Genomic DNA, 18,942 nt, shown 5'->3' on the forward strand with positions numbered 1-18,942 from the left:
TCCCAAGATGATATTCCCCAGTATTGGTTTGAGAACTTCTGCTATAAATGTCATTGATCGTGATCTGTCCTGGAACCAAGAAGCGAGACTGGGGCTGTCTAAATGTGTGGCTAAATTGTTTAATACTGTCCCCGTTTTTTTTGTTTCCAAGATTCAAATTTTTCCCAGCTTGAAGGAAGGGAAGCATGTTGATAGCTTCAAGCTCAGTTCTTCACATGCTTGCCTTTTATAGGTTGAGATGGTGTCCCATTAAGATTGATGTACCAATTGTTCCTGTTTGGGGAGGGACCATTCATATTTTACAAAAATATATGCATCCCATTTTCAATAACTTGTTGGGCATGCATCTGGTTTTCTTGAAGCCATTTTTAAACATTGTGTGTGCTGAATGTTCCTCTGGGCAGATGTCTTTTTACATGTTTTTGTGCAGAGCCTAGTACAGTTGGGCTCCAATCCTAACTGGGACTCCTGGACCATCACCATATTATGATTGATGTAAATTATCTACATTCTGGGATTGAGGCTAGATATGACCGCAAAAGTGGTGAAAGGGTAGCTGAAGTGAGTTCTTGAGAGAACTAAAGAAAGAACAAGGTAGCTTGGAGGAGTCTTTTTTTTTTCCAGGTCACTCGCATTGTCCCATTCTGTTACAGACATAGGAGTGGTAAGGCGAGAGAGAACTATAGTAGCTGTAGAATTATTTATTCATGTTGCTCATTGTATAGCTCAAGATTAAAAAAAAAAACCACTATATGGACTTTGTGGTTTTATTCTAGGACTTGGAATAATGAGTTATTCTGTAGTTCAAATACTGCTTTATTTCTTGACGTTTGATCCTAGTTTACAACTTTGTTAACATTTCTGTCTTTCTGGATGGCTCCACCAATGTATTTTATAAGCAAGAGTGTATAGAGTGCAAACAAGTGTGAATTTTTTAAACAAAATAAATATAGTGGTGGTGATCTGGCAATCCTTAACTTCAGGGGTAAGGTAGAATTTTCAGTGTTGCGTACTGCAGCTGTCATGGGTGTACTGTTCTCCTTTGCTGACTGTTGCAACAGCGTTACACTGTTGACTCATATTTAGCTTATGACCCACTATGTCCCCCAGATTCCTTTCTGCAGTACTCCGCAGCCATTTCTCATTTTGTATGTATACAACTGATTGTGCCTTCCTGAGTGGAGTACTTTGCATTTGTCCTTATTGAATTTCATCCTATTTATTTCAGATCATTTTTCCAGTTTGTCCAGATCATTTTGAATTTTAATGCTATCCTCCAAAGCACTTGCAGCCCCTCCCAGCTTGGTATCCTCTGCAGATTTTATAAGTGTACTCTCTATGCCATTATCTAAATCATTGATGAACATGTTGAACAGAACTGGACTCAGAACTGATCCCTGTGGGACCCTACTTGATATGCCCTTCCAGCTTGACTATGAACCACTGATAACTGCTCTCTGGGAACGGTTTTCCAACCAGTTATGCACCCACCTTATAGTAGCTCCATCTAGATCAGTGGTTCCCAAACTGGGGTTCATGAAATGTTATAGGGGGTTGTCGGGGGAAAAAATTCCCTAATGGCGCACAGAGCTGTCCCTAGGGATCCCGGGCAGCACGGGGCCAGCAGCCCAGAGCCCGTGTACTTCCAAGAGCTAAGCAGATCAAAGCAAGCATCTCTATCACACTGAGGAGATTTGAACTTCAAGACTCCTTATAAGAAATGGAAAGGGAGGTGGATATTTTTTGCTGTTTTTAAAATTAAATAGGCAGCTAGTATTTTTAAAATTATGAAGAACAGTTTAAGCTTTGTTGTAACGTGCGTTGTTTGCCTGGACTGCTCAAGACCTGAATGCTTGTGTAGGAGGAACTCTGAGTTGGCTTCTTAAATATCTTCCTGCTGTTTCACATCTGATACTCCTTGATGAAACATAGGAGCCTTGTCTTAGAACAGACTTATTCAAAGTGATACAAGCTACGAAAGTGAGAGCTTGGAAGAGTGTTGCTGTTTTCAGAATGTAATAAAAATACTGTAATAAATAATTAATAAGTGTGTAATAAGCATGTCATAAAAACAAATCTTATATTTCCAAGATCACTGCTTTTATAATTTATACTCGGGTAAAGGAGAAAATCCCTGGAAATATTCGTTTTTAAGAGGGGGTTTGCGAGACTTGACATTTTAGTGAAAGGTGTTCACAGGTTGTTAAAGTTTGGGAACCACTGATCTAGATTGTATTTCCCTAGTTTGTTTGAGCCGGTCATGCGAGACATTAAGCTTTACTGATGCCAAGATATACCACATCTACCACTTCCCCCATCCACAAGGCTTTTTACCCTGTCAAAGAAAGCTATTAGGTTGTTCTGATATGATTTGTTCTTGACAAATCCATGCAGACGGTTACTTATCACCTTAATTTGCGAACATCTGGAAGATGATGATTCATTATTTGCTTCATTTATCTTTCGGGAGTACTGAAGTTAAGATGACTGGTCTGTAATTCCCTGGGTTGTCCTTACTTTCCTTTTTTTAGATTGGCATTATATTTACCCTTTTCCAGTCCTCTGGAATCTCTCTGGTCTTCCATGACTTTTCAAAGATAATAGCTAATGGCTCATCTCCTCAGTCAGCTCCTTGAGTTATCCTAGGATGTATTTCATCAGGCCCTGCTGACTTGAAGACCTCTAACTTGTCTAAGTAATTCTTAACTTGTTTCCCTATTTTAGCCTCTGATCCTACCTCATTTTCACTGGCATTCACTATTAGACGTCCAGTTGCTACTAACCTTTTTGTGAAAACTGAAACAAAAATGTCATTTAGCACTTCTGCCATTTCCACTCTTTCAGTTTCTCTCCTCCCTCTTCTCCCCCCCCCCCGCCCCAACTGAGCCTACGCTGCCCTTGGTCTTCCTATCTTTCCAGTGAGATGGTTTGCTCTTATGCCCTTAATATTGTCTCTTTGAAAGACTACCAACTCTCTTGAACTATTTTTCACCTTAGACTTGGTTCTCATGGGATCTTACCTACCAACTCACTGAGCTTGCTAAAGTCTGCCTTCTTGAAATCCATTGTTTGTTGTGCTGTTTTCCCCTCCTACCATTCCTTAGAATCATGAACTCTACCACCTTCACCTAAGATGTCTTCCACTTTCAATTCTCAACCAGTTCCTCCATATTTCTCAAAATCAAATCTAGAAGGGCTTCTCCCCTAATACCTTTCTCCACCTTCTGAAATAAAAAATTGTCTCCAATACATTCCTGGAATTTGTTGGATAATCTGTGCCCTGTCATATTATTTCCCAACAGATGTCTGCGTAGTTGAAGTCCCCCATCACCAGTTTGCTTTGGACGATTTTGTTAATTGTTTAAAAAAAGCCTCATCCACCTCTTCTTCCTGGTTAGGTGGTGTGTAATAGACCCTACCATGACATCACCCTTGTTTTTTACCTCTTTTATCCTTACCCAGAGACTTTCAACAAGTCTGTCTCTTATTTCCATCTCAACCTCGGTTCAAGTGGGTACATTATTAATAAGACAACACCTCTTCCCTTTTTCTCTGCCTGTCCTTCCTGAGCAAGCTGTACCCTTCTATACCAATATTCCAGTCATGCATATTATCCCAATTGTGATGCCAACTATGTCATAGTGTTTATTAACTAGTATTTCAAATTCTTCCTGCTTATTCCCCATATTTCTCAGATTAGCATACAGACATCTAAGATACTAATTTGATTTCCCCTTGTGTTCTCTTCTCTCCCTTATCCCTACTGTAACGGCCCATGCTCCCCCATGATCCACACAACTATTTCAACTACAGCGATTATTGTGTCAGAGTTGAATTTGTCTCTTGAGCTGCTGTATTTTTTGTTTTGTATTTAATTTAATCATTGCATAGAAATTAAATTAGTTTTGTATTTAGTCAGTAACGTACTAATTTTAGATAATTACTTGGCTGTTCCTTTATCCCCATTGTATTACGTTACTCATTCTCAAGTCTGACTCTATACAAGTTTACCTTGCAGGAGGTTCATTGGGTGGAGAAGGTAGGGAAGCCCTGATGGTCCTGGGTGCTACATCTCAGCTGGGAGCAAACTAAATCAGTATCTTTTGATGGTGGTGGTGACTTGACCTCTGAATATGTCTGTCCTGTAGGGTGTCACAACTTGGGAAGCCCAGTTTAATTCACTTAAAATTTGGTAGAAAAATTCTATCTCTGCTCCACAAGTAACGTACCAATCTTGGATGAATTTACTTTTCTATGGCTTGGATTTCTTTAGAGTGACAAACATCAGGCTTATAATGGAAACTTAGTTGCATCCTTAACTACGTGGAATGATGTCTCTTCTCTCCCTCTCTTCCCCACCCCCCTTCTTCCATAATGTTCAAACTGGGGTAAAAATCTTTTTTGGTTAATTTTCTGGCCTTCCCAGTCCATCTCTTTGATCTTTGTCTATTTAGATTTGAAGTACATCAGAGCATGGGCAGGGCGTGGGTGTTAACAGCACTGAGCACAAAGTTGGTTCTTAACCAATTCATCATTATTTATTGTTGTTGTTTTATTAAGTTTATTATTTATTAAGTTATTCTGGAAGCATGGCTTCTTTTCATTAACCAAACAAATGAGTCAAATGAGCAGGGTTCTTATAAGATCTTTTCTTCAGATAATACCTGGACAAAATGCTGGACTTACAGGGACAAGGTGGGTGAGGTGATATCTTTTTTTATTGGACCAACTTCTGTTGGTGAGAGAGACAAGCTTTTGAGCTTACACAGAGCTCTTCTTCAGATATGAGTAAGCTCGAAAGCTAGTCTCTGTCACCAACAGAAGTTTGGTCCAATGAAAGATATTGCCTTTCCCACCTTGTCTCTAAAATACTGGGACCAACACGGTTTCAATAACAGTGCATACAGGAATGGACTTACAGGGATCTTTCTTCACAGCAGACATAAAGCCCGTAAAAGAAGTCAAGAGTAAATGAAATTACAACATTTTAACATTGATACTTTTTGTTCTGTAGCTAGATGGTGGAGCTCGGTTGTCTTAATGTGACAGCAGGGACCCAAAGTTAGCCTGAAATACAGCTTTTCTTCAGGTCTTTGGGTCCTTGCCTTCTCTAGAACTTATATAGTGTCTTAAACAGGATCTTTCAAGGTATGTAACACAGCCCATAGAGATGAGACAGAAGCTAAAACAGTATGAGGCCTTCAGCTAACTTCCTTATTGATCAGGGTTTAGATAATTTAAATTAAGAGCGTTGCTGTTAGCTTACAGGAAACATGCATTCTGTCATAGGAACAATTCTTTTGAGAGGTCAGTGAATCATGGTGCAGCAGGCAGAAGATTTCTAAAATCAGGCTATGAGGAATCTGCCTTACAGGTCAAGGACTGTCTGTGTTTGTACAGTGCCTAGCACATGGGCCGTGATCCTGGCCAGGGCCCATAGCCATCACTGTAATACAATTAATTAAAACAATATGACCCGGATGTGTCTGTCTAAATATTGCTTTTAGGATGATGGATTAGGGAGTCAGAAAAATTGAGTTCTCTTTCCAGCTCAGCCATTGACCTTGAGCAAATCAGTTAACTTCTCTGCCTTGGTTTCCCCCTATCCTTTGTCCATCTTGCTGCTGCTTTGCAGTGTTTCAAGTGTTGGAGACTACACCATTAAGTTTTTAGGTTTGCTGTGCCATGCAAACAGCTGTTATGTAGTTTACCTAACTTTCAGAAAGAAGTCTGAATACTCAGGCTTCACCTGTCTACCAGTCTATCTTTACTGTATCAAAACAAAATAGCTCTAGTAAATATTTGTATTAGCCAACACCGATGAAACAAGATGTCTGTTAGTATAATCAGACACCAGGGACCTTGAATGTAAAGTCTGTAACCATAACAGTATAGTTGAAACCAAAACACAGCTCCTGAATGGCACAACTCTTAATTCTCTGTAGTGTGATACAAAGCAGTCTGAGCTGAAATTTAATTTCTAGTTAGTTAAACTGAACAGATGATTTTACATATAAAGTGTATTATTCAGTGTCATTGTTCTGTGTCAGTTGTCTTGGTTTGTTTGGAAGTGTGCTTATGTTTGCATCCTGATTTTACTGAGGGAACTGGCATTTGCTTTTTAATTGTAAAACTGAACAATACAGAAGACATTTTTTTATTCACAGCTAAGATTTTGACACTGCCTCAAACGTATGGTTTTATAATCTCAATAGCTATTACAGTTAAGTCAGACTTTCCACTATAAACTCCCGTTCAACATTTTTTAAAAGTTGCTATGCTAATATTCTGACACTTACAAAAAGGTTTTGTTAGAGTGGACCAAGAATTTGGAACTTGCTACTAGAAGAAAAAAGCATGGCCACTAAACTTGCCACATGCAGAGCGAAATGTAAAACTTGCCTCTTTGCCTAAGCGTCCCCTCAATAGTACCTTGAATCTCAGATTCATTAAAAGGGTTTTTTAAAGTCTCCTTTTTTGGCATCGAAAAGATAGAGCACAGATTTTTTTAAGCTTGTAGGAGATGGAATTGGGTTCCTACCTGCAGCAATTTAGCTATATTAAAAAAAGGACTGAGGCCTTCATTTTTAATATTTTTTTTTTTTTTGTTCGTTGCCAACAACAATTTTGCAGACGTTAAATAAGATACCGTACTAGTAATGACACTGAAATGGGACAGTTTTTAATTTTAATTTCAATTTACATTTTAATCTACATTTCAATACTACAAATTTTCATTAGGTTGGGGCTTTTCAAAACTACCAGTAATTTAAATTGCTGATGGAAATTGCCTGGACTTAAATTGCTATATCCCTTTGTCAGTGCACATGAATTTTGTTCTAGAAACCTAAATATACCAGACCATTCCTTTTTGTAAAATAAACATACCAAGCCAACACTAGTTCTTACCCTAGTGAAGCAAAAGCAACTCGTGTTGCTCTTTTGCACCCTTGTGTCCCTATCTCCCTCTCTCTCTTGGACTTGAAGCATCCTTGATTCTACCTGGGGGATGCTGTTGAGCTCCTCTGAACCAGACTTACATTAATTAAACAGAATCTAATTAAATGCAAGGTACCTTTTGTTGGTTTGCTCTATGTATCTTCAGACCTACCAAGCCTCTCTCACTCAAAGGGAAACTCCCTCAGTTGTGATTGTTAAAAACAGCATTAGCATTCTTTCTCATGGAAGATTTTGCAATACGGTTAAATAAGACTTAAATCCTCTTTTTTTTTTTCTTCATTTCCCTTATTCACATTCAGACTTTGACAACCTCCTGTTTTAAGCAGACAAGTCTTAACGGGGCACCACATATAATTTGGAAGAATGAGTTAGAGCTTGTCTACATGGAGAAGTTATTCCATAAAAAGGTAGGGTGTGAATTTAAAGCACAGTAGCTATTATGGAACAGTTCCCACTGTGGACTTTCTTACTCTATAATAAGAGCCTCCACCTGGGGGCCTATTCTGGAATAACTATTCTGATCAGCTTGGCCATGTAAACAAACTTAGTTATCTCCGTTCTCCCCGATAGAAGAAAAATGGGGGGTAAAGGGAAAGCTTCCCTCCTAAGGGCTTGTGCAGAACATGTTACTTTGGACCACTTTGATTAAAATCCTACAAATTAAGGAGGACGTGTCATTGGCTAGAAGGATTGATCTGTTCAATATACCCCTAGTAGATGTGGTGAGGGATAGGGAGTGAAATGAAAGACTAGAAATGTTGAACACTCCTTTCTCTGGTCTCCAGTATCCAAGAGTCTGACCGAAAATTATGCAAGCAAATAAATTCATGTAAGGCTTTTCCAGTACTTGGGTATGCTGGGTGCTCGTTGTTTCTTATTACTGCCAGTTGTGTTGAGGTGTTGAAATCCTGATCCCTTAAGAATGTGTTGTGTAGGAAAGAGTCACACATACTAATGTAGGAGTGTGCAAGAGACCCTCAGAAGCACTTAATCAAACATTCATTCCACCTGTACAGTATCAGCATAGCTAAATAACTCTCATAATTTTGGAATCTAAGAAGTGGAAGAGCATTTCAGGAGCTTTGGAATTAGTTTCCAAAACTCATTAATGTCTGCAAGCTTTGATAATGACAAATGGTGATTATGATACTGGTCCAGTAGAAACAGTAATCAGAAATGTATATTTCTTGAATTGCAAGCACAGTTGAAAGTGTTCTCTGAGATCCTGGAAGGGTTTCAAACCCTTAATTTTTTCCACTATTGGGGATTTGCTTTGCTTCCAGTATCCAAATGACTATATTCCTGTTTGGCGTTTATATGTAAATTGTAATACTTTTAAGAAATAAAACCCTCTTGGTCTGTTTAAGATATACAAGTAGTATACTGTTTAAGTATTTGTACAGCATTGGAATACTGTCTGCCATCTGTGCTAAATGTTTATTTTGTAGAATTCAGCCCATCTTTCTTGTTGACTCAGTACAGCTGTAAAAATTGACCTAATTCCTCTTCTCTCTCACGTGAATTTTCTTTCCTACAAGACGTAAAGGTGTTAAGCTCTGTAGGCTAAAGAAATTCAGAGGTGATTATGCTGTGGGACCGGATTATGCTGCCCTTACTTGGACAGAATTTAATGAAGTTGAGAATTGTCTATAACTTGTTCATTCTCTTTCCTCTAAAGAAGACTTAGGCTGGGTCTACACTGAAAAGTTATATCAGCATAGCTATGTCGGTCAAGGTGTGTGGGGGACGGGAATTGAAAAACATACCCAGGACTGACACAGCTGTGCTGACGCAACCTCCAGCGTAGATGCCACTATCAATGGAAGCAAACTTCTGTTGCCATAGCTAACTTCATTCAGGGAGGTGGTATAAGCTGCAGTTATATTACTGGGCTATGCTGGATTGCTAACCCAGTATAGTCTCTGTAGTGTAGCCATGTTTTGGGAAAGCGTTTAGAGCCAGTTACTTTCTATTCTAGATCATTGATCTAGTACATGGCTTTATTTTTCCTTAACTATTTCTCATTAAACTAATATCAAAGTTAATTTCTTGTTTTACATTGATCACTATGCACCCTGCCACCCTTCTTTGACACCTATTGACGGTAAAGGTGGAAGATCATTGCAGTAAGAGGACAAGAGCTCTAGGGCATGAAATATTGATAAGAAATACTAGACGCGAAGTTAAATAAAAATAGTATTTGTGACCTAACTTTTTGTTTCATGAAAAACATAGGTTTTAACCTTTTAAAAACATACCATTTTTCTTTAGTGCCAATTACATTATAAAAAAGTAGAAGCTGTTTAAGACTTTTTTTAGATTAGGTGGGGTTGGGGTAGAGGTAGAAAGTGAATTTTTTTCCATTTTTTTTAGCTCTCTTATTCTAGGAGAGCTGTAGCACAATCTGAAAATTGGGGTCTTCGGTACATATTTGGAAAGTATCACAATATTGGTGTCACAGGTGTCTTGTGGCTTAACCGTCTTGTGCTACTTCACAGACTTTTCTCTCGTGTTTTATATGTCTATGCGTAAACTAGTTTCCCCATTCTTTTTTTAAATCAGGATGTGCTTGTTGGTGTTGATCCAACTGTACAGCATGTCTAAATAGAAATTAAAAATTCTTATTTATTATCATACAAACTTAAGATGTCACAAGTGGCTGATATTATATTTTAAATGTAGTGTATCAAGGTTATAATTTAAAAAGAGAACTCCAACCGTAAACACCAAGAATTATGGAAATAATTAGCCAAGGTAGCTTTTGTGTATAAAAAGCTATATTCCATTATCTTTGCATTTATTAGCATGTGTAATGAGTAGGGGGGAATTTTGCCACACCCCAAAGTCTGAACCAGAACACCAGTTAAGAATTTTTATATAGCTCATGGTTGAAAACTCCCCTTCCAAATTTTTTAAAGCTTAGGTTTAACTGTAATGTTACATTCATGATAGGAGCTGACCTGATGGCGCTGAAGTGGGAATTTCCTGTGTGTGCGCGCGCGCACGTCTCCTAAAACTAGAACCCCACACCTTATGCACTGGGTGCATAAAGTTTGTTGTATATGTTAAGTTTATAATAGTTTGTGCATAAAACTGTGCACCTGACAACTTTGTGTGGTGCCCGACTCTTGAGTCAAAGGGCGAGAGAAGTCTGGAGTTGGAGTGATGGAAGGTACTACATATGGGCATGGTTTGGAGGGTTTGTGGTGGGTGGAGTAGAATTTAACAAATATATAATGAGCACAAGATACCTGACCTGTGCTGGAGTGTGGAATTTTTAATTTTTAAATCCTGGAATCTCCCGAGCCACTCAAAGTGCCTTGATGTTTTAAAGCAGAATTGAAAGCCCCTTTCCCACATTCCCTCTGATAAACACCAGACATACCTCCTGTACAGCTGGGAAACTCCATAGAGAAGTAGCAGCATCTTCCTTGAGCCCAAGTTCTTTTGTTACTATTGAGCTGTTTAAGATTTCTTGCTTCTACAAGCAAACTGTCTTCTTGCTTAAGTGGCTTAACAAGAAAACTGTAAGGAGCGCAATAGATTCCAGTGCTCTGAAGAGACACACTAATCTCCCCAGTGTGCCTGGGCTACTACCAAGCTACCACCCTGTCCCTGCAAAATTCATACTGCCTTGCAAGAGTTCCTAAATCTGTGGAGGCTGGAATCAAGAACTCTGCAGGGTAATGAGATCTCACGTAGGCTTACCTGAAGACTTAAAACAATTTCATTTGGTTCTCTGGTATAAAATAGTTTTGGGTAAAAATTAAGTTGTGTTTGAGACTTGTGTAAATTTAGATCTAACTTAGCTTTGTTGTTGCACTTAAACTTATGTGTAAGTAAAACCTTAAAAGTAAGCGGTATAACTGATGTGCACATCTTATTTTCATCTAAGGGATTTTAACCCTGCTTTGACTGAAACTAAATGCAAATTTAACTATGAAGCTGCTAAAATGTCTCTAACGTAAAGACATCAAGAACATGGCAGGTGTAAAATACAGTAATATTAAAGTGTAGAAGAGGCCTTAAAATCCCCACTTAACTGTGGAGCTGTTCATACATCATGACTATCAATTTCCCAGCGTCTAGTATCAGTTGCTGCTTTAATGAATGCTGACACACATCCAAATGAGAAGTTATTAAACACTGAACAAATCAAAATAGGTGACCATACTTTAAATTCCAATTTGATGCAGGGGGCTAAGTCTGGTTATGCTCAGTCTAACAATTAATCCCAGGATGGTACGAATGTGTTTACAAAAATTAAATTACACGCTTTTCTGACCCATGTCTGTCTCTCCCCCCTCCCACCCCCCACCCCCAGTAAAATAGTTTTTGCCAACAGCATATTGTTATAGTGTTTAGCGGGGGGGGGAAATAGTCACAGTGCATTAACAATTGTTCATGATAATGAGCATTATGAAACATCCTATTTTTGGCTAAAAAGATTTCTAAGATAAATAGTTGTAATAGTTACAGAAGTGCATGTGATTTGGTCCTTTCTATAATTTTTTTTTTAAACCTAAAAAACAAGCTGCAATTTATAAATTTGGTAGGTTATTTATCCTGGTCAGGTAGCTAGTGAGAGTTAGACTTCATAAGTGTCCTAGTAACTAGTCTATAATAACTTTACACTCTCTCCCTCCTCCCCTACTCACCACTCATAGTTGCTTGTTACAAAGATTTACCTCCCAACAGGATGAATACTGGCAGAATAAGATTGAGTTTCATGCACTCCTACTGAGTGGGTCTTTTGACCTTAGAAAGAGAACTTCTGCCTGTTATGTGGACACTGACCTCATGTCTCGGTGTAAGGTTTGCCCCCTCCCTCTAATTCAGTGGTCCCCAAATTTTTCAGTGTTGCACCTCCCCTTACTTCTGTCTGCACCCCCTCCCCCACCCCAGGGCTGGGCATGGGGGATGTGGACAGAGGTAAGGGGATTGAGGCTAGGGTTGGGGCCAGGAGTGGGGCCAAGGCTGGAGGCGGGGCTGGGATTGGGTGTGGAGCTGCGGTCAGGGGATGGAGCTGGGACCGTGGCTGGGGGCAGGGCTAGAGCAGAGCTGGAAGTGAAGTGGGTGGGTGGTACTCCCTCTCCGCCCTGCCGTGGGGGCTGGCCCCAGTCCCACTGTGCCCTCTTGAACGTTCCTTTGCACCCCCCTATGGGTGCTGCACCTACACTCCCACTGCAGGGTGGAAAGATACATGTATGTAGCTTTTGTGAAGCACTTCATTATCTTTTGGGATGAAAGGCAATGTGCAAGGTTGTGTAGCTGTAGCAGAACTTGAGCCGTTTTGACACAGTAGTTACTGTTTCATGGGTATTGGCTGAAAATGGTTCAGAGTGCTTGATGTGTAGATCAGATTGTTTCCGCAGCGTACTGTTTATTCTCCTCCACTCCCCTCCTTTTGCCCCCACAAAAAAACAAACCAAAATCACACTTGAGTGCTATTTGCACAGACTTCTTTTTCCAACTTCCTGACTTTCTTTATACCAGGGTTCCAGCCTTACTGAAGTCTGGATATAGGAGTCAGGCCCTCAATCTCAGAATGCCTTTCCTTCAGACAGGCTTTCCTTTCCACTGGCCATCTGTTCCGAACCAGGTATTTTAGCCCTGTACAAGGGTCAGCTGGCTGCCTGCCAGCCAGTCAGAGGACAGCTAGCTCCTTTATTGAGTTTCATTTGGGCTTTCTCGTAGTCACCTTTTCCCAATTGCTTTCTGGGAACCTACAGTTCTTCTGTGTCCGAGTAGTCCTGTCTACTTCAAAACACTCTCAAGCTTTATGGCACAGGTACAGTAGAACCTCACTTATGAACACCAGAGTTACGAACTGACCAGTCAACTATACACCTCATTGGGAACCGGAAGTATGCAATCCGGCAGCAGCCGAGACCAAAAAAGCGAATACAATACAGTACTGTGTTAAATGTAAACTACTAAAAAAAAAAAGGAAAACATTAAAAAAAGATTTGACAAGATAAAGAAACTGTTTCTCTGCTTGTTGCATTTAAATTAAGATGGTTAAAAGAAGCATTTTTTTCTTCTGCATAGTAAAGTTTCAACGCTGTATTAAGTCAATATTCAGGTGTAAACTTTTGAAAGAACAACCATAACGTTTTGTTCAGAGTTATGAACATTTCAAAGTCACAAACAACCTCCTTTCCTGAGGTGTTCGTAACTCTGAGGTTCTGCTGTATTTGTTAGCTTGTTTCCTCCACTTTTCCCTGATGGGGCATGTTCCTGTAGTAATCTGTGAGTGTCCTTAAAAATCCATAAATAAGTGTGTGGTTACACCAGATTACAGGGGTTAGGTGTGTTGGGCAGAAAGTTGGAGGTAAAGTTTCCTCAGCCACTTGAAGTTTGGAAACTATAACACAATTTGCTAATAAAAGCAGTGAGTCTCAAACCCTCTGGTTGCAGGCAAGAACCTTCATCAGCCATCACATTCTTCAGTAATTCACATTCTGTAAATGCATGTGCAGATCATGCAGCAGCCTTTGGGAGTTATAATTCATGTTGCCAATTGCTGAGTTTTACTAAAAAAAAAAAAAAAAAATTGTGGTTGCCAGGTATACCTTTAATTGGCTATTAAGTGACATACAAAACTTATTCCTGTTGGAGTGTTTAAACTTTTTCTCCCCCCCCCCCCCCAAGTTCACTCAATGTATGCTAGTTGTGCTGTCTTCCAGAAAGCGACTAAAACCCAACTGTCAGGTCCAATTGAATTTGATTTCAATAATATGGATTGCTTGAAGAGTTGGTTTGAAATCAGTAGAATTTTATTTATAGGTCTAGAGTTTACTAAAGAGATCGTGTGTCCGTGCACACGTGGCCATACATGTGATTATATCATGTGTTCCAAGTACATAAGTGAGTTAAATATTGCATAATAGCGATCATTTCTTTCCTTTTGCACCATAACCCCTATTTTCTAGGAACATCACCCATAGCTAGGCTGCAAGTCCAGTAAACCTGATAACCTTTAACACTGCTGCCCCACACAAAGGGTAAGAAGAACATTTGTTCAATACTAACAACATTTTTTCTCCCTCGCTTTAAGTAGAATTTTTTAAATCTGACCTAATTAAGAGCAAAGCCTTTAAATATTTTTGCTGCTATTTTGGTTAAAAAGGAAACTTGGATGTATCATATGCTCCTACTCAATGTGTTTCTGAGAACTTAATCAGTATGCAAGTATCCAAAGCATTACTTGAATCAGAATTCGAGAAATCAGCAACCCCTTCACTCTTATCCCTCTTGTCATGCTGAGGAGGCCACCAGTGTTGTGTCCCACGCTAAGAGCAGAATATAAATGTGAATTTGAAGAGTTAATTTGGTGGGTTTGGGGGGGCTCTTGCCTGGGTGGCAGCTGCTGTTTGAACCATCTCATCTCTGCTGGGGCAAGTTGCCTGCAGCAGCTGCTTCCACTTTCCATTTCCCTCTCTATAACGGTAGTGTGGCCTGACAGAATGTACTTGTTACAAAATATCTATGGGTTTAATGAGGTTGAAACTTGGCAACTATCTCCCAGAAAAACACTGCCAGGAGTAAACATTTTTCAGATGGTTTAACGCAGTTAATGAGCATTTATTACTTTCCAGATAGTAACATTCTTTGTATGAAATGTATTGCCCGTTGTTACTTACAAACTTGTGCAGATTTTTTTAACTGAAGACAGTCCGGTTTGCACCAACTCAGAATTATCTCCAGTCTGCTTTTCTTTTAAGTGGTATTTTCGAAAAGGTGATTGGGAAAGATTTGATAGCTATCCACAGAATATGCGATGCAAACCTGCACCTTGCTCTCAGTTCTGGTAACTGGAGCAAGTTAAGTAGGTCAGTCATAAGGAGCCATATAAAAGTAAATTCTACTAACTGGGGAACAAGCAACCAGAAAAACAGATGGCGCCAAAAATAGTTTATTACCAAGCCCCAAACATGATTATGTAATTTTTTTCTTTAAAAATAATGCAACTATAAATCCTGCTGAAAATCAGTAAATCCTGAATTAACTCCAAACTACTGAGTGTTGTTAAAGCCTTTTGGCTGCTTTCCAGGCTTGGTGTTGCCCTTCATTCACAGGATCAACATTTAATTTCTTAATGGGAAACCTGAAGAATTCATCCTTTTTGAATGGAAACATAGACACGGTGAGCTTGAATGAGTAGCTACAGGCTAAAGCGTCCCATTGGAATGGAATGGGAGCTGTGCTTGATGAGATCCTGCTAGGTTGCAGCCAGGATGAAGCTCGGGTCTTTCTTTTCAGCAACGCATGAACAATCAAAGGCCCCCTTTTTATCTATTGTTACCAGGGAGGACATCCATTTAAAGTTCAAATTCCAGCAGGCTTGGGAAGAAGGAAAGGAGATAGCGGAAGGCCAGGCTAGGAGATGATAATCAAGCATCAAAAGTGAGCTGAAGACAAGCCAGCACTTTGTCCTCTGACAGGAGAGACCAGGCTGGGGGTACTTAGTTTTGAATGGGGGCTTGAAGTTTTTTGCAATCGTGAATGAAGCACTACTGAGGTGGCAGGCACAGAGAGCATCTGGCGCTTTGCTTTCTTTGCATCAGCAGAGTGGATCACAATGTGAAATTAGGCCCAAAATGGCATTTAATGAAGTGAAGCCTCTGTGTTGCGGGCCTCCCTGTGCTCTGACTGCAAAGGACAGCCCAATAGTGTATGATCTGGGGACGGCAAGGAAAGGAAATCTCATTAAGGATACTGTTTTTCCTTTTACAAATGTCACTTGTATAACAAATGTCTTACAGATAGCTGGCTTTCTCATAAGTGTTCAACACCACGTAGCCCTCTGCCAGCCCTGAAAAGCAGTACTTAAACTTACAGTACTTTGTTCTGGAAGTGTGCTCATAAGAGGATGAAGCTTAATATCCGATGCAGATTTACTGTTCCTCTTTGGCAAGTTGCTTAAGTACAAGTAAGAATTCATTGTTGAAATAGCTAATGAGGACCAGACCAGCTGCATCTGACCTTATGTGAAAAGGGGCTATCCATAAACTCCCATGTAAGCTTGCAGGCAGCTGTGGGCTTTTTAAATTAGTCAGTGATGCACAAGTTCATGCCAAACCTGTTGTTGATCCTTAATATTATAATATAACTATTGAGTATCAAGTTAAGAATCGTGGTACAATATGCCAGCTATGAGATTTTCTGTTGGTTTCCAAGCTTGTACCCAAAGGGCTATGTTGATGGTCCTGGTTCAGTCCATCTGGGGCTAAGGAGGTGGCAGAGAGAATTACTGATTTTTTTTTTTTTCTTTTTTTTTTTCCCCCTCAGAGTCTGGGACGTAAAGAAGTTATTCAGCAAGTTTCCATCATTAATGTGGAAAACCACTTTCTGATTTCTAAAAGTAATTTGGCCAGAATGAAGGTCAAGTATTAAGATCCTTAGAAATTCAAGAGAAATGAGTTAATTGTACCACTTATTCAGTTAATAATTCAGTGGAATTCTTTAAATAATTCTGCAGTTTATGAATGAAGTATTGGGTGAGGTGTGGTGTTGCAGTTATTTAGTTCTAGAATGAAAGAGCTTTTTTCATTTTGAAATCAGGTTGTCTTTTTTATACATTAGAAGGTATTCAGTGTAAAACTGTACTGTAGGAGGTGTACTTTACTTGTTTTTGACTGAAGTCACTGTCTGAGCAATGTCTTCGGAAAGTGCAAAAAAATAAAACACAAGCTTTGCAAAGCCTGGAGTGATTATAAAAATATTTCCTGTAGGGAAATACCTCAGCTGAATCAGTTTAACTGTCACTTAGTCTGTCTTTCTGCTAGACTTGCATTGCACAAACCATTTTCTGTTGTACACAGATACTGGTACATAGGTAAACAGATGTCTCAAATGTACTGGAAGATGGGCTAAATTAAGCTGAGTATGCCAGCTGCCTTTATTACATTTTGATTTCATCCACTGGATTTTTAGAATGGGAAATACTGGTTTATTCATGATTATACATTCCTTTTCTTCAAAATGTACAAACCTGAAAAACACTTTTTTACACTAATAAAACAGACTTCTTTTAAATAAATGTAACCCATTGATATAGTCAAATTTTACTATTTGAAAGTAACCTAGCTATTTCAAAAAATAACTCTCTAAGCATTGGCATTGGCCTTAATCAGATATATCAAAGTATTTGAGAATAAACAGAATGAGCTATTTATATTTCTGAGGGTGATTGGTAGAGAATTCTGTTTGCAGTCATATGTTGCAAACTGGTGTGGTGAAAAACTGGCTTTCAAATATGTTTGCTTTTACTAATAAAATGTTGTTTCCTTTTGTTTGAGTTAGGATAATGATGAAATCAGTAAAATATTCTTTCATGTTACATTGTTTTCCACAATAAAAGAATGTAAAATCATTTCCAATAGTAATGCATGAAAGTTGGTAGGTAGCATGGACTATTTACAGCCTTTTAAAAACATGAAATATGTGATATATTTATCATTTTACATAAAACCGTTCATCCAAAGGCTCCGAGAGTGCTTTACAATCCAGAGGGAGAAATCATGGAGTTGGACAGCTGGTGCACAGCACCCTGCACTTCAGTAGGGAACTGAGACAAACTCTTGCCATTAAGAGAAATGCCATAGGAATTCTAATGTTCACTCAAAACAGGCAGGATCTTTATTGTAGAGCCTGCCTGCCTTCCTCCTTTTCCCCGCCCACCATGAACAAGTATGGTATCCATTTGTCTAACACAAAGGATAAATGACCACTTGCCTTGATTTGTGAACCTTGTCCAGGGAATCTGTATCCAAACATCCCTCTCTGTGAGGTGCCAAGCGCCCTCAGCACCCTGTGACTTCTGAACCAAGAGAGGATATTTCCAAACAATGTTGTTCTAAACTTCTTTAAAAAGAACAGGTTGACCTGATACTGAAATGCCAGTCTCTTTGTGGCTTCATGTTAACTAAGTTGTCTCAAAACAGCCCTTGTCAGAAAGCATTAATATTAGATATAACAGCTATTGTATTTTAGTTTATAGGCGCGAGATATAGCGAACATACTAGACATGACTATTGGGCATTTTTTCCTTTACACATACAAATGTAATTTGCTCAGTTTAACTGTCCTCTGGAAATAATCAATGGCCCTGGTGCACCTGTAGTTTGGATTAACACCCGATAAGAATTCATTGTAAAACGTACTTTTTTTAATTTAAAGTGAGCAAAACATTCCTAGCATCTTTGCTTTTTAATGCTTATATATCAAGAATATATAAATCTGCTTTTCTTTTTTGTGTAAATAATAATAAGTAAAGGGGATGAAATTGCTTCCAGACTGAGACCTTCTCTCTCTCTTCCCTCCCCCCCCCCCCCCCCACACACACACAGCTGGGAGTGAATTTTATGGCCTAATTATAAAACCCCTTAAAATGCTGGTTATAATAGAATGCCAACACAACCTAATAATGTAGGTGAGGATGACATCTGTCAGTAATGAGTGCAGTTCAAAGTTTAAAATTCAACGTTTACTTTTGTAATCTGGTATAAATCTTTCTAACAGATACATGTCACTTTACTATTCACAACACAACTAGCTTTACTGGGCTGTTCTATACCTCACCCTTCAGTAAACTCTGCAAAAAAGTACAAAATGAGAGTTTTAATAAGGCATAGGGATGTGAGTCTATGGACTTCTGAGCAGGAATGGGATGGCTGCAACTATGAGTACATGGGACCATTAGTGTTGCTAAATGTGTCAGGTATCGTAGGAGATGCATAGTCCTGCATAAAAGTCAAGATGACAAATGTAAGTGGTAAGAAATACCATCTGGCAATGTTTCATAGACATAAAGGATCAAATTCTGTCCTCATGTCAGAGGACAAAGGCAATGGATTTACATCAGTGCTAAATGAGGTCCAATTCAGTATGAACATGAAAAAAAGTTTTGACAAAGTATTTGTAAGTTTATAATTTTTTGTCCTTTTATTTAGAAATAGTTTCAGTTAAAGATGATTC

General features: G+C 39.0%; 1 protein-coding gene across 19 annotated transcripts in view; it reads left to right on the top strand.

Moving 5' to 3' along the window:
- The window catches only part of FAM53A (family with sequence similarity 53 member A), a 98,028-nt gene that overhangs the window by 66,083 nt on the left and 13,003 nt on the right, over positions 1-18,942 (top strand). For 4 of the 19 annotated variants that reach the window (XM_065597145.1, XM_065597158.1, XM_065597146.1 and 1 more), the window contains 2 exons: positions 7,260-7,367; positions 16,255-16,347. The exons of 6 other annotated variants lie outside the window; for them this stretch is intronic. In XM_065597145.1, coding sequence (XP_065453217.1) covers positions 7,260-7,367; positions 16,255-16,347 — 201 coding nt within the window. The remainder of the gene's footprint in view (positions 1-7,259; positions 7,368-16,254; positions 16,348-18,942) is intronic. 9 more of the 19 variants (XM_005292401.5, XM_042855546.2, XM_042855547.2 and 6 more) reach the window with 3 other exon arrangements.

Source organism: Chrysemys picta, chromosome 5, assembly GCF_011386835.1.
Source record: "Chrysemys picta bellii isolate R12L10 chromosome 5, ASM1138683v2, whole genome shotgun sequence".
NCBI classification, from domain to species: domain Eukaryota; kingdom Metazoa; phylum Chordata; order Testudines; family Emydidae; genus Chrysemys; species Chrysemys picta.